General features: G+C 46.4%; 1 protein-coding gene across 1 annotated transcript in view; it reads right to left on the reverse strand.

Moving 5' to 3' along the window:
- Nucleotides 1-15,466, reverse strand: part of LOC104471956 (calpain-2 catalytic subunit-like) — a gene marked incomplete at its 5' end in the record, with an annotated part of 23,363 nt that overhangs the window by 6,952 nt on the left and 945 nt on the right. Inside the window, 11 exon segments of the mRNA XM_010087474.1 lie at nt 1; nt 3-58; nt 1,514-1,525; nt 2,321-2,490; nt 2,812-2,972; nt 3,199-3,273; nt 3,968-4,053; nt 5,596-5,679; nt 7,659-7,827; nt 8,652-8,785; nt 9,167-9,285. The exon segment at nt 1 is cut by the window's left edge and continues 152 nt beyond it. Of these exon segments, the coding sequence (XP_010085776.1) occupies nt 1; nt 3-58; nt 1,514-1,525; nt 2,321-2,490; nt 2,812-2,972; nt 3,199-3,273; nt 3,968-4,053; nt 5,596-5,679; nt 7,659-7,827; nt 8,652-8,785; nt 9,167-9,285 (1,067 nt within the window).

Here is a 15,466-nt window from a genome sequence, read left to right on the forward strand (position 1 = left end):
TTGCTTTGTTGGTCAGGAAAAAGTTTTTGCTCAAATGAATATTCGTCTGTCCAGAAAACTTATTAAAAGAAAGAGAAAAAAAACCCACAGTTTGCATGTATTTGCATTTACAAATTTTAAAAAATACAACAGATATGACAGTTAGTTATGTATGAAAAAAAAAAAAAAGATGTCTGTTCAACAGAACCAAAAGAGGAGACAAAGGGAGTGGGTGCACCCACCATGCTACTCCTGAGCTGCAGGTGCAAATGTCTTTTGCAGATCATCTCAATGAATCATTCGGGTCATGCTTATGTTCTGCAGATGACGAACAGTGTCATCTAGCAATGATGAATGAAACATCTAGCAAACTCTTCTACCAACCATTTTTCTTTAAAGTGAGATGGATTATGACCCACATCGCTCTGGTCCCCAGAGCTGGTGCCACCAGGGGACTGCAGCTCTGCTCTGCCTCTGAGGTCAGGCTGCCCTAAGGCAGACAGCCCACTTACAGAGGGCTCCAAGAATAAATAAATGCTACGCATTATAAAAGCACATTCAGAGTGTAACATCTTCCAGAATTAACTCTTCTGCGCAGGGTCTTAACAGGCGAGCTAGCTCAGCTCTGGATGCCAACACTGGGAATGTGCACAGTTCACAAACCTCCCCCTTTCCCTCCTGGATTTTTAAGAATGCAAAACCTGTCAGACCTGCTACCGTGGTGGGAAATAAAATTTCACCTTTTGGGGAGGGGAAGAAAAGTCACGGGACTGTAGCTAGAATCTCTTTTTTATGGAAATCAGATTTTTGGACCACTAGGGTGAGAGCTGAGAGGCTGACAGAGCCTTGCTAAAGCACTCAAAAGGTACAGAAGAAATTTAATTAACTGGCAGCACCATTTCCTTCCTGATGAAACCCTGTTTTACATAGCAGCAGCTGGTTTGAGCATAGCCTCGGGAGCCACAAGGTGCCCTGGCTGCTTTGCATGCACCCTCCCAGGTACAGCAAGCCCCGTAATGAGGTTACTCTGGCATTTTGCTCAACCTCACTCTTCTTCTGAGGAGCAACAGCTCAGAGGCATCTGCAGCCCTGCCTCCTATCGCACAGGCACCGCAGCTCTGCACACCCCTCTGTTATCCCCAGGGCAAGCTACCTGCAGGTAGAGACAGAGAGAAACCAATAAAGATGGTGCTCAGAGAAATGAAAATAAACACTTGCATGGAATATTGTCTGTGTGTCAAACTTGGAACTCTGCACAAACCTGAGAAAAGCAGGGGACCGCGTGGGTCTGGGAGAAGACCCAAGGAAAAGCAGCTTTGGTGAGTTTCTGCAGTACAGAGAGCTCTCATCCCAACCCAAGGCTCTCTGAAAATGCAACATGGGCTCAAGGCCCCTTCCAGAATAAAGGGCCTTTAACTTTAGACTCTGAACAGTCAATATTGTCCTGCAGTGAAGGAGGATCCTCTGAACTCTTTCATCCCACAAGCCATTCAGCCCCAGCTCTGCACCTTGACCACCAACATATGCTACATACCTCTGGGGGCACCTGGAAGGAGAAAAAGGAGAGAGTTATTTGCTTGTTGCATGGCAGCTCCAGGGCTACTTCTTTTCACCACTGGTTAGTGGGTACATCCACAGTCTCGGGGGAAAAAAAAAAAAATAAAAAAATCCACTCGAGGGGGAAGGTGAGCGCCGAGCCCACATCTCCTGACCGCTGACCACTCAGCTCCCAGCTCCATCCTCCAACGTCCTGCTTCAGGAGTTACCATAGACATCTCTCTAATCCTTCATTCAGCAGAAGGAGCTTTACAGGAGTTTGGGCTGGTTCTGCTGCTGGGTTCACACTCCCCAAGCTAGTGCAGGTGTCCCAGCTAGTGTCACATCCCTACTACAGCTGCTCTCATTCTGCTGCTTTTCACAACAGCCTGACAAGGGAAGACTAGATTTCTTGCACTTTTAATTTTTATCTTTAAAATACTCTTTCTGCTTCTCCCTTTAGAAGCACAGAAAATTATAGGTGGGAAGAGGCCTCTGTAGGTCATCTGGTCTGACCCTGTACTCAAAACAAGACCAACACCAAAGCTAGACGAGGTTGCTGAGGATCTCGTCCAGTCTAGGTTTGAATAGCTCCAGGAAAGCAGATTCCATCATCTCTCTGGGTACCTGCCTCTGTGCTTGTTTTGGTGGAGGATAATTTTCTAAACACCTAAGTGGACTTCTCCTTTCTGCAGCTGGTGTCCAACTCAGCCCAGCTGTAGAAAGCCCAGTCTGAGAACCACACCACCCCATTTACAGGGCGAGTTTTCCTTTTCCTCCCATGCACCTGGACTGCCTTACTTGCCTCGTAAATTGCAAAGCCGATGGTGTGCATGTCCTCTCCCATCTTCCTCTGTTTCCGCCGGTGCTTCTGAATCAGGCCAATGAGGAAAGTGCAGCCACCCTCAGGATCATCGGGATCCTCATCTTCTTCCTCCAGCTTGATTAAATACTGTGGATTCGTCCAGAAAGTGTCTGGGAATTGGATTTATGCAAACTGCTCAGAGGCTTCTTTGAAAGCAGCCATGCTGATACATACATGTCAGCTAGGACAGATGTGGCTCTGACTTCCAAAATCAGCTGCGAGAAGGAAAAAATAACACTCCCTCCACCCCAGCCTTTACAACCACAACTAGACACTCATCAGGGAGCCACATTTCCCAAACACCTGCACTTTTTGGACATCAGTCCTGGATATCCCAGCTCCATCCTCCTCCTCCATAAGTTACTCCAGGCCAGCTCCCAGAAGCAGCAAATACAAGTGGATGAGTAAAAGGTTTCTCCAGTTTCTCTTACTTGGGTAATTCCTGCAGCCCCCTGCAGTGGCTCCTCGCCTCCAGTTCCCATCCAGCTTCAGGAGGCTCCACTTCTTGTACCGGTCGCTTGCCAGGGTGTCTGGAGTCAGGTTGCAGATCTCCAGGCGGGAGTAATGTCTCAAGAAGTCGTTGAACGCCATCCTGTGGGAGGCAATGCCACAGAAAGCGTCTCCTTAGAACCTGCAGGTTTTCTATACAACTACCTTGTCTATCCTCCCTCTCTCCTGCTGGGATTTAGCACGAGCATTTGTGGTGAATTTGCTCAGTTGTCTTGGACAGCGTACTGGGAGAGGTTACTTTGTGTGAAAAAAGCAGAGGAGGAGACATTCCCTTCAGCCTGAATGGAAGGAAACCCAGCGCTACTTACCAAAATTCCCCATCTTCATGCCTCCTGGTCAGCCGCTCCCGCACCTCAGGGTCAACGCCATTCCAGTTTGGGCAGCTGAAAGACAAGCCTGCATCAACTATAGGGTACAGTAAAGGCTAAACCCTAACGTGGATGCACTGGCACAATGATTTCACTTTTTACAGCTCTGCGCAATTGTAGTACTTCACAATATCTACCTGATAGCAGTTCCAAGGCTTTCAAACCACAGCAGAATTAAAATACCGGCACCTGGGATATTCAATACCTCACTTCTTAAATATCTAAGGTAAGGATCACAGAGTTTTATTTACAGAAAGTGCCAATGCCTTGACTGAGATGGAGCTTTATTTTAGAAAAATGAAGACACAGAATAAATACTGTCCAGCCACAGAAGTGAGTTAACACCAGTTTTCATTGCTAACAACAGGAATGGATTTTCAAAGCCCTTTCAGAAAGGAAGTTTTCAGAATCTGACCACTGAAACTGGGCTGTTAAAGAAGCAAAAACTCCAGAGAAGCTTGTAGGAACCACTAACCAAATGACTGCATCTTACAGGAAGGCAAATGTTTGTGTGAAGGGCACCGTGTGCTGTGACATGTACGTGGGAGATGACAGTGGTGGTATGCTTCTTTTAAACAGCTCAAGCAAACATCACATCCAGATGTGACTTAGAGAGTAATTTGAGATAAGGTGAAGACAGGCGACAGCAGAAACATGATCATACCCCTGCAGTAAAAGCCTACGGGTAACGGGCAGGCCATGAACTCACTTGTCATTCCATTTCCCGGTCCACTCCACTTCCCCCCAGGGATTTCGGATTCTGATCAGCTTCTGCACTGTTCCTCTGAAATTCACCTGATGGGATCAAAAGTGTACGGAGAGTTACCCAGGGACTCAGCACTGTGCTCCCTTCCACCTTTTCTATGGGAACTAAAGGACACGACAGAGTAAGAGTTGCAGTGCTACACAAATACTAAAGCGCATACACACAATCACTCACTCATCCAGTCAGAAGGACATGAAGTCTGATTTTGAATGAGCTCCACGCACCCAAGCTTGTCCAGATAAGGTTTTTTTTGTACAATCAAGGCTCATGATAACCAAAATGTCTGTTTTGTGCCAATAAAAAAAGTTACCTCTGATAGGATTTCAAGCAAAGGGAATGTAAAGCTGCTACAGGACTGCCAAAAAAGCAGGTAAAGGGGATACTTCTCTAAAGCTGGTATCTACGTATTTCACATTCAAATGCCTTTCCCCCCTGCCCAGTATATAATCTGAATCACACCTATTACACGAGATGGGATACTCAGTCTGGCCACAACCCCTTTGACCACACGAATGCCCCAAGATGCAGTGGTATCAGACCTGTAATGACAGCACCTCCTCTCACTGCACTGAAGCCCTGGCTTGTCACCTGCTGATCGCTGTGTGCAGAGTCCAAGCCAGGCATAGCTGTACAAGCTTCAGCGGAACACCCAGTATTTATGGGGAACACAGGGCGCTAATTTGAAGAAGGGGCTGTCGCATCTCTAGAATCCAAAACTGAGAAAACAGCACAAAGCAGCAGCAGCACAGGGTCCAGAGATGATGCCCTGGTGCCTGAGATGAACGAGCCTTACAAAGCCTGCACATATCTCCAAAGGAAAAGCCCAGATAAGTCATGCCTCTGTGAATTAAGGTCAACAAATTCCCACTTTGCTGCTTTTGCTGTGAAAGGAGGACCAAATGCAAGCACATAAGCCTGCCCATTAGCAGCGTCCAGCTCAGTGCAGCATGTCAGGAGATCTCTACACATCACTCTAAATTTTCAGAAACTATTTCAGAAACAATTATCAGCAAGGTGACCTAAAGTCCATTGCACACGTGGAAGAACACCATGACCTGCTTCCTTTGTTTTCACTCGTCTTACCTTTGCCAGTTGCTTACTGGACACACACCTTGCATTCGAACACCATGCCCTGCTGAAAGGTGCTGTTCAGGAGCCAGTTAAGGGACAGTAATTTCTTTTCCTTGGCACACATCTCTTGCACATCTCGCTGTGCATTGAAGGTACAGTGCTGTCTGCTACACAGAAATGTGCTGAAGGGCCTGGTCACCAGCAGAGGGTAGTGTGCTCTTTGCACAAGGCTTCCCTCTGCCCTGCTCCCTAGAAAATAGCAGTGCTTATGGAAAAAAGGGTTTTTTGGTCAAAACCCCAAGAAACCAAGTTTGTGTTTATCCAAAACAGGCCAACTAATTCAGTATTTCTGCAGAAAGAGGGGACTCAAAACCTCATTTGGCAAAACGGATGAGACTGAAGAATTTGGCAAGTTGAAGATGAATTTGTGGCTGCCATGGCCCAGGGAGGGCTACACACAAAGCTTGCTGCATTTTGCCCCTTTGGGGAAGCACACCTACCTCCTCTGCCCCCGTGACTGAGTACGCGTGTCCCTTCACCAGCTTCTGGGATGTGACTGCCTCTGTCTCTGCTGCACTAGTGATCTGGAGGAGCAAAGAAAGTCAGTGAGCATGGCTTCCCATGAGCTGGGGATCCAACGGAGCAAAGCTTCCCCCCAGACAGAGCTTTAATCTCACTGGGAGGCTGCACGGGGGCGTTCAGCTGCCGCACAGAAGGGGACAAGAGGGATCTGTGTGACAGAGCTGGAGAGGGGAAGGCAGCATGTGCTGGAGCCCCAGGGCCCACCTTTGTGGTACGGGGTCCACACCAGAAGCCCTGCACCACAGCAAAGATCCCTCCTGGCTCGGAAACGCTTGGTGTGGTGCATCTCCTCTCATGCATCTCCAAATGCCGTAGGAAGGGAATACACACTGTGAACTCCATGTTCTCAAGCGCTGAAGAGGAATGCAGGGTGTGGCCAGCCCGAGGCTGCCTGGGCATGACCAAGGATCACACCCAGGTCCAGCAAGCCCCAGAGCTTTGCTTCAAGGTCAAAACCCCACCTTGGGCTCCACATGGGAGGTTGGAGGTTCCCCTTTGTTTCCCCAGCACTGCCACCCAAGGACCAGCCATGCAGGGGAGCAAGGGAAAAGGCTCCACTCTGGATGCCATTTATACCTGAAGGCACCTTCTCACTTTTTCACAGCCATTACAATACTTGGGGCAGTCTGGCCTAAACACTGCAGAGAAAAGTCAGTTCTTTCTAGAAAGTGACTGCTTGACAACTTGCTGAAATAATGCTTAACCCTCTACGGAACATATGGCTGTCATTGCTTTCCCACCATTTGAGAATGTGTGTGATCTTTAAACAAGCATATTTGAAGCTTAAAAAACCAGAGAGGGTGGGATGAAGCAGGCAGGATTCCTGGTGTCAATTCATGCCTTATGACTGCCCCGCAGGGCACTCTCCATGTAATGTTTAACCTCTGTGTCCCTATTTCTCTCACAGAAGAGAAGGAAAGATTTTACTGGATTTTTTTTAAAGGCTAAACTCACTAATAATTAGTTGACAATACCGTAAGTGTCAGCACTTACCAACAACAGAATATATTTACTCCTACCCAACCCCAACAAGACATTTGGGGGCAACAATCCAGATGTCAGATTCTTATCTAAACGCAAACAAGTAAAACAGGCCTCAGAAATGCTGCAAAGTCTCATGCTGACATTAACCAAATACTTCTCCTGCTGTGAAGCTTCCCTCTCCTACAACTCTGATTTAACTTGAAAAATGGGAGGAAACATTTGGATTCACATTATGAATGGAGTTCTTGTAAACAGTTTACTTTCCCTGTAGACATAACTAAGAAGTAATGTTGTTTGGTAGTAGGGCAATTATCACAATAACAATACTTGGACTCATTACAGTAAGGCTAAGAGCGATGCTGAACCATTGCAGGCAGGGCCAAAGCTCCTCTTGTCCTTCTCGTGCAGGTGCAGCTTTTCATGATGTATTCTCCCATAAAGCCTTTTAAAGGCATGGCAACAGTCTGAGCCTCCCTGCCTCAAAAAGAGAGCCCAGATATTTTGGAAATGTTTTGGTACAGTTCCCGTGACAGACAGGCTACAGCAAGGACAGAGGCTGCCACCTCTGAGCATCTGACTGCAGGAGCCATTAGCAGCAGCTTTCTGTCCAAACCCACTCAGCCTGTACCAAGCTGATGCCAAGCTACAGCCTTTCTTAAAAACAAAGATGTACATCAGGACCCCTAATGAGTTCCCTGTATGATTTGCTACCATGAACCTACAAAACAGCAAAAGCTCTAGGTCTCAAGGAAGGAACACAAGGGAGGCAATGAGCTTTTACACATGAACTAATGAAATCTACATTTCAACCTAACCTCCCTGAGGAGCACGTGCCTGGGTCACACTCTTGGGTCAAATTCTCTAGATGCAAGGTAGAACAGAGAACCGTAGGCAGCATCCTTTGTGCACCTCCTGCAGATGGAGCATGGATCCACGCCCCAGGCTTCATGCATGCACAGCAAGAGCTGAATATCCAGCAATAAGCCCACTAACTCACGTCAATGGAGCAGCCAAGGAGAGAGCCTTTCTGAAGAGCCTTCTGCATGATTTTGAAGAGGTTGGGTGGTGCCTTCTGCAGCTCATACCATTCTGCAATTCCACCGGTGAAGTCCTCAAAGCCTTCAGTGGTGGTGCCACCAGAGAGAGACTCATACGATCCATTCAGCCTGCATGAAAGGGGACACACACACACAACCATCAGGTTCCCTATTCTCCTCTTCTCTTGGAGAGAGGCACTCAGTTGTGCCCACTGTCACAGCATTTCTGCTTTCAACAGCAGCACAGCAGCTACAAATGTGCCCTCCATTCAGCTTTGCTGCTTAGACATCGGTACTTGGAAAGTCCAGCATAAAACCTTATACCACCGTGCATACAGGTTGCAGGTTCAGTCATATCAATGACAAAAATCATGAATGCTATTTGAAGAAAAAATAACATTAAAAAAATTCAAGACCCAACACTTTGCTTCTCTAGTTACAAATAGTCTTTTAATCCCTTTAACAATTATGGGTCTGATTTTCAGTTGATCTAAATCATCTCAGTTTCTTAAGTCAATTGAAAATAGTAATGTTAGCTGGCAGAATTCCTCCCAGGCCATCCCCAAACTGGAAATGCAGATTTGAGCACCTTCACCTTGAACAGAGACCTGGCCACATGGACTAGTGTGCTTTGCACACTTAAGCACAGCAGCTGCAAGCCCTCACAGGTGCACAGAACACATGAAATGGAGCTTCCCAGGCCCCAGTGACAGGAGACACCACTCTAGGGACAACCTTGCCATGAGATACAAGAGCTATTTTTCTCGGCTAGCAACAAAGCCAATACTTTTGGCTATTTGTCTTATGTACCTGTCAGCAAAGCTTTACTAAAGCAGACCATTGTTGGATACTCCAGAAGCTACAGAGGCTAATAAGTAGGCCAACATTTTAAATGCAAAGCATCTGTGCAATCTGGGAGATCTGTGTGGGGTGAAAGCCTGGCCTCCACTCACTTGGCGTAGGCCTTCTCCAGCAGTGCGCTCCAGAACTCGCTGCCCTCCGCCGAGTGCACGAAGAGCAGCTCCCCGTTCTTAGTGGGCAGCCTGTCGTCCACCACGACGTCCACCCACTCCCCGTACTGCCAGAACTGGAAAGAAAGCACAAACACCTCATCACCGCCCCTATGCAGTTGCTATGCAATCAGGTCACCGGGATGTTTATCTGTTAACACCGACCTCCTAAAGGAAAAGCAATCCCCCTCGCAGTCAGCTTTGCCCACCCCATCCAGGGCTGCACGTTCTCAGCTGGATCTGCTGATGGAGGAAGGACCACAAAGACAGCCCCTGCTCCCAGCTCTTTGGTTAGTGTTCTTCTTCCTTCCACCACCTGCCATGGATGTCTCTGTTTCTCTGCATGCCTCTTTGACATCCCTCAAAGTGTTTCAGGAAACACCACGCACGTAGACACGACCAGCCACACCGGCTCCTGGCCAACAGCGCTGGGGGGGGAAAAGCTGTTTTCCACTTACCTGGAAGTGGAAAATTCCTGCATATTTATCCTGGAAGCTCTGGTCTTTGGGAACAACACGGGCCAGAATTTCTTCATTCAGGGTGAGAGAGGCAATAGCGGCCAAGAGCCAACAGTCCCCTGTAAAAAAGGAAAAAAAAAAAAAAAGACAGTTCATTATTCAAACTTTACTCTTTGATTTTCATACTGTGTAGAGATTGTGCATTATAACCATCATCACCTCAGCTGTGGTGAGACGATCCTCCCATCACTCTACCTCTAACACACCCCATTTCCAGGCAAGTGTCACGTCTCCCCAACAACAGAGACATGAAAAAAAGTAAAAGTAAGGTTTTTATAATCTACCAGCAGAGTTATCACGCAGGCTGGGACTATTTGAAAGAAACCTTAATATTCAATTGAGCATCCACGGGTTAGGAAGCTGCATGGGGAAAGGCCAAGAGCTGGGCCTGTGGGCACACGCTCAGAGGTGCAGCTTCTCCTCAGAAGGCCAGCGTCTTCTCAGGCATCGGCTGTTTTCCTTTCCCTCTGCCACATTTAAACGCCTGTTGACTTGCCATCCAGAGACCTGTCTGAGGGATGATCTCCCTTGGAGATCCCTTGCCAGCCTCCTGCAGAGCAGGAGCTCCTTTCCCCTCCCACAGCTCTGGAGGCCTCTCTGCTGAGTCCCACATCAGTCTCCAGAGAGCCAGGCATGGTCTGAAGGCAGGCACTGTTCCCCGGCCCCACACACCTCTGCACCCTCCCAGGGATGGGGCCAACACACACCGAGCCCGCAATGCCACAGCCCCAAGGCCCGGGCTGGCTGGGCAGTGTTTTTCCACACCATCTCCTACCAAGCAGAGGGAGGAAGAGACCACAACTGTATAAACATTACCTCTATTTTTTGTAATTATTTTCAGAAACCAGCGTTACTCATTAGTAAGACCCGGCTGATCCCCTGCCTCCCACAGCCCAACACAGAACTCCTTGTTACCATCGCCAGGTCTGCTGTTGCCTCCCTTTGTGAACACAGGAAAGCTGGTATTACACATCAGATCCCACAAGACGGTCCTGCAGCACGTATAGGATTGCAGGCTCAAGAAATGCAGACCAGCTGCAGCTGCTGGCAAGTCAGAGGCCAGCAAAGCATCAGTCTCCATACGGCCAGCTCTCTCCTATAGGAAAAGGGTCACAGGGGAGAAGCGGGGATTCAAATGGGAGAAAGTCTCAGGGAAAGTTAACTCTAAAGCAGCTCTCGAGGGCCACCCTCAGTCCCAAATCCATCACCGCTCCCTCCAGGCCGCTCTTCGCAGCCCATCCCCAGCAGCAGCTCCATGAATGACACTTGTCCCATGGCCCTTTTCGTATCTCACAAAAGGTGGAAGACGTGAAATGGCAGAATAATTTCAAAACATGAAATGCTTTTGCTATTTCATAACCTAGAGGGGGTACAGAAGATACTAAGAGACATTTTTAGATGGGCTAATCTACAATTAACAGTATGATCCTCTGTCCCCTGGCCACATGAGGGCTGTAGTAGTTGCCCTTCGTAGCAATTCTCCTTACAGAAGAGGATGTTAAAGGGCTCTGCAAACAAACCTTTGGTCAAAAGGCAAAAAACAGGGCTTCAACTTCAGTCCAGCTTAGTTCTGTGCTCTCCCATACACAGCCTGCCTGCACAAAGTTGTTTTTGTCTTTTTTACTGTTTTTCTTTTTTTGACCAAAGGAGTCTTCAAGGAAACCCAACAACGTGGCAATCACTTGTGAGAGACCATCCAGAGATCCCTTCCATACTGTGGATCCCCGTTTTTATTAGGTCTCCAAAACAGGTAGCTTCTGGACAAGACTCTGGGTTCTTAAAGTCCAAGAGACAACTCCCTGCTAGAGAATACCCCTGGCACTTTGACTGGGGTTCTTGTGGGGTCATGCTGAATTAATACCATACTACTTCTGAATTAATATCATATTGGCTCCACTCCTTCCTCCTTGTTTTTTTTTTTCCCCACTGGCACTCACCACACAGCAAGACAATTTATTGACAATAAAGACAATTTTAAAAAGTCTTTGTCACCTTACTGAGTTAAGGACTCAGTCTGACAGGACTCTTCTGGGTCAAGGGAGCACTGGGTTGTCATGAGTTTGCAAGCAGAAATATCTCATGTCAGAGACACCGTGGGAGAAGAGGATGGATGTATGTGCACTGGATGAGCACACATTGCAGGAGAGCTGAGCGCTCTTCATCAACAAGCCAGCACTGCAACACAGTTAAATAACCCTTGGCCTCCCTCCCAAATATTCCTCTTCTAACACCCAGGAGCCACTGGGTGTTTAAGACCAACAAAATCCTAAAAGAAAGAAAAGAGTGGGGATCTTCATTCTCCCTGCTGTGCCACTGTTCCTCCAGACCAACAACTTTTCCCAGGTGTGAACGATCAACAAGCTTCAGTGAGGCTTTTAATTTCTATCAAACAGCGATCTCAAAGCATCCCAAACACTGGGAACAGGCATGAGACAAGTCACAAATACACAAACTGACGGGTTAACCAGCCTCATCTCAGCAGAGTCAAATAACTGATAACCTGCAGAGAGGTGCCTGTCTGAGCAGCGGAACCACCCCGACACATATCCCACGCTCCGCAAGGCTTTTACAGACAGACACACACAACTCGCAGGCGAAGCGAGTCTCTGACATCTCAGACGTGCACCAGCTAGCCCAAAGCCAGCACAGGTATGCTCACCTAGACTATGAAGATGCTTTCACGTGGTTACACAGATCCATGCTCTCATTCAGACTAAATTAGATAAACCCAGAATGACAGCAACTCCACCTGCTCAGCACCACTGTGCTAGTCCTAAGGCACAGCTGGGTAAAACCATGCAGCTCCTGGCCTCTGCAACAAAGCTGCAGGCAGCTGAAGGCACTTTGTGCATGCTTTACCGGCTGGGTGGAAACAGCTGGAGACATGTCCTACGCCCCTTGTTTGCAGTCAGCTGTGGAGGTGTTTTTCCTCTGAATTGCTCAACCTGCAGCATAAAGCAGAGTTCACGTTGCACGGCTTTACTTGATCCAGCAATCTCGATCGCTCCAAGAGAACCCCAGGCCATCTGACATTGGTGTTACTACCCTCAGAAAAACTGTGCTGATTTAGATTAGTAGCACGTCTGGCTCAAAGGGCAGCTATCCCATCCTTCTTCTAAATAAATATTAGCATTTCTGTTCCATAAACACGGCAGGGGCTGGGCAGGCAAACTGCAGAACAGAAAGAACAAGTGAACAACTGGACATGACCACAGTAGCTCAGGAAGCCTTGGTCATAAAGCTGGTTAGGCATCTAGATTAAGAGCATACACCCTTTAATGCTGTAACACATCTTTGAGTCAGATTTTCCCTGCAGATAAGAAGGACTAAAGTTCAAGGAGGAGAAACTCCCCCCAAAGGAACTCTAAGCCCATAGCATAAAGAATTTCCATTACTTTCTAGCTGTCCCATCAAGGCAGACGTGATGATAATGAAACAGCAGACTTTCTTGTAAAGTCTGATGAACTTTATACTGGTCTCTAAGGAGAATGTGGAGTCAGACAAACATAGATCTTAACTCAGACAACTTTGGGCAAAGTCTTCCTGAGGTTAAAAGGCAGATGCAGCTTATATGGCAGACACACCACCTTCTGGTTTCCACATTTAACAGTGCTCAGCAGTCAGGATATCACCTCTCCCTTCCTGAACAGTCATCACTAAAAGTAGACCTGCTAATTCAAAGCCTGGATGAGAACAGATCTTGTGATAATACCTGGATTTTTACCCTGCACAAAGTAAGCCGGAGCAGGGTCTTCACCAAATAGTCTTAACTACAAGAACTGGTACTTTTGTAAAGCTCTTGACAGTGACTCTCATTCGATAGAGAAGGAATGTCCAAGAGGAGGCCAACAGACAGGTTACTTACATAAAGAATTTGAAAGGAGTGTTAGCAAGGCTAAGTTAATCATGGAGAACTTTTGTAAATGCACAATAAAACAGGCAGAACAAAGTTATCAGAAAAGGTAATATTATCAGGCTGTGAGTTTATTTATATTAACTAGAATTACTATTTTTTTCCCCTGTCATGCTTCCTTTTTGCTGCTATCAGTGTTTTACTTCTTATTTCTATACATCTATCTCTGCATTCACATAATCTCTAGCTATAAACAATAAAGTTACAAAAAATGCAATTGCAAGGCAAGCATAAATAACCGTAAGGGCTTAAAATTGGCCTTTCTGGAGAGCAAGGACAAGCAAAGCATCTCCATGAAGCACCTGGAGGGCTGTAAACTAAAGGCAGCTCCTCAGGTCACTGCACAGCCCATGTACGAGTATGGGTTCAAAGGAAAACATACATTCAGCCAATTACAGACACATCATTATTTTAAAACACTCATAGCTATAGATTAACAACTACTGAAGGTATTTATATTAATACCATGGGACTCCAGGAAGTTTTCTGGTTAGAAACATGACGTTGTGGCAGCCCACTTTCAGTGGAGTAGTTGCCAGCATGGGAAAACCATGCACCTAATTTTCTAAATTCATCCTACCCAATTCATTATTTTTGCACACATTTTTATTTAAGGAGGAGACACTTGTGTCTAAACAGCAGCCGAGAGATGCTGCGCTGTGTACACCCCAGTGTTGTGATACCATGGTGACATCCCATCCAAAGAAGGCGGTTAAGGGTGAATAAGCTTCCTCTCCGCAGTGGCTTTGGTTCCTCCCCTCCGCTGTAATGAGTCACCACATCCCACGTGCTGCCATTCTTAGCCAAATATCATCACTGACTTCAGCTCTAATACTGCAAAACTAACTCCAAATAACTGCCTTTAAAAATTTATTCTAAAAAGCAACAAAATCATAACAAAGGATAATCCAGAGCCCAAAATGTCTGGAGAACCTAATGAACTGCAACAGCAATGAAACTCCATGTGGGTACAGGTCTGTTGCTTTGTGATCAAGCCTTCTGGGGGATAAATAAGACAATGAAAGCTTCCTACAGAAAAAAGCAACATAATGAAAAGTACAAGTTTCCAAAAGCACCTGACATCTTCCAGTGCAATCTTCACTGTAACATCCTAAAATGTGATGGGACATCAGGGTCAGCACACAAGGTTCAAGCAAATGCAAGCTTCATCAAATGTATTGATACAAATGCTGGTGTCAGATGAGGCAGTGGGGGGGAAAAAAAAAGGCATTTCTACGGCACATCTGCTAGCCTCATTGTGTGAAAAAGCAGAGATTCAATACAGGCTCTTAGTAACTCAATGGCTATACAAGGAAGAGATCAATAGTATCTAATTTTTAATCAACCAGTGAACTGTCACACAATAACCAAAATCCTGCCCAGATTCATAAGAAGATAGCAGGGCGAGCCATTGCAGTACTTAGTCAAGGGCAAACCAGTAATACAACCAATAACACAACCAAGAACACTAACAACCTCCTGTTCAAATATTGCTTCAGGGTAAAATAATACCAGCTGCGAGTCAGTTCATATCCTTTGGTGATACCGTGCAACCTCATGAGAACATCTGACTGGTTGCCATTAAGGCACCAAATGCTTTCATCAAGGCTTGGCATTAGCAGCAGCAACTCCACAACTTGAAAATGAAGTTACAAATCTTTCATTCCCAGGCTCTTGCTGCCACAACATCTGGATAGAAAAGCTGGAAGCCTGCAGGAGGCAGAAGGCAACTAGGTGCCTTCAGAAACCAGCTTCCCTACAAAATGCCTGATGTTGAAATGGCATTACAATAAGATCTAATTTCAAATTGAACTCCTTAGCTGTTAAGTTTGACAATAAAAACAGAGGACAGAGGCACGTGTGTTAAGCGCTGGGACATGCTTTATGCCAAAATAGTCATGGTATGAGACACAGTATCGGACAGAGAGAGAAGACATGAAGGAAGCTGGTGACATGCCAAGGACTTCTCTGATTACACAACAGAGCCTAATCCCTGCCACAGACGATACTGGGGCACGAGGAGAACTAAATTCACAATCTAAGTATTTTTTACTGTCACGGCTTTTTACACAAATTGCACCGAGTTTTTAAAACACCAACCTAAATAACTTCTGAAAGAAAACATAAGCACAAAATATGTGAAATAAGCTTCCCTATCTGTTATATTTTTGGACATGAAAAAACAAATAGCAGCAGCGGGACTAGAAACTAAGAAGACACAACGTGGCTAATATTATGCTGATGAAAACCAAGCAAACAGAACTTCATTCCTTTGCCAAAACTGCTGTCAAAGCACAACACATGGCACACATTAGTCATGTTTCCCT

This window comes from Pterocles gutturalis, unplaced genomic scaffold (genome assembly GCF_000699245.1).
Source record: "Pterocles gutturalis isolate BGI_N339 unplaced genomic scaffold, ASM69924v1 scaffold12186, whole genome shotgun sequence".
Lineage (NCBI taxonomy): Eukaryota > Metazoa > Chordata > Aves > Pterocliformes > Pteroclidae > Pterocles > Pterocles gutturalis.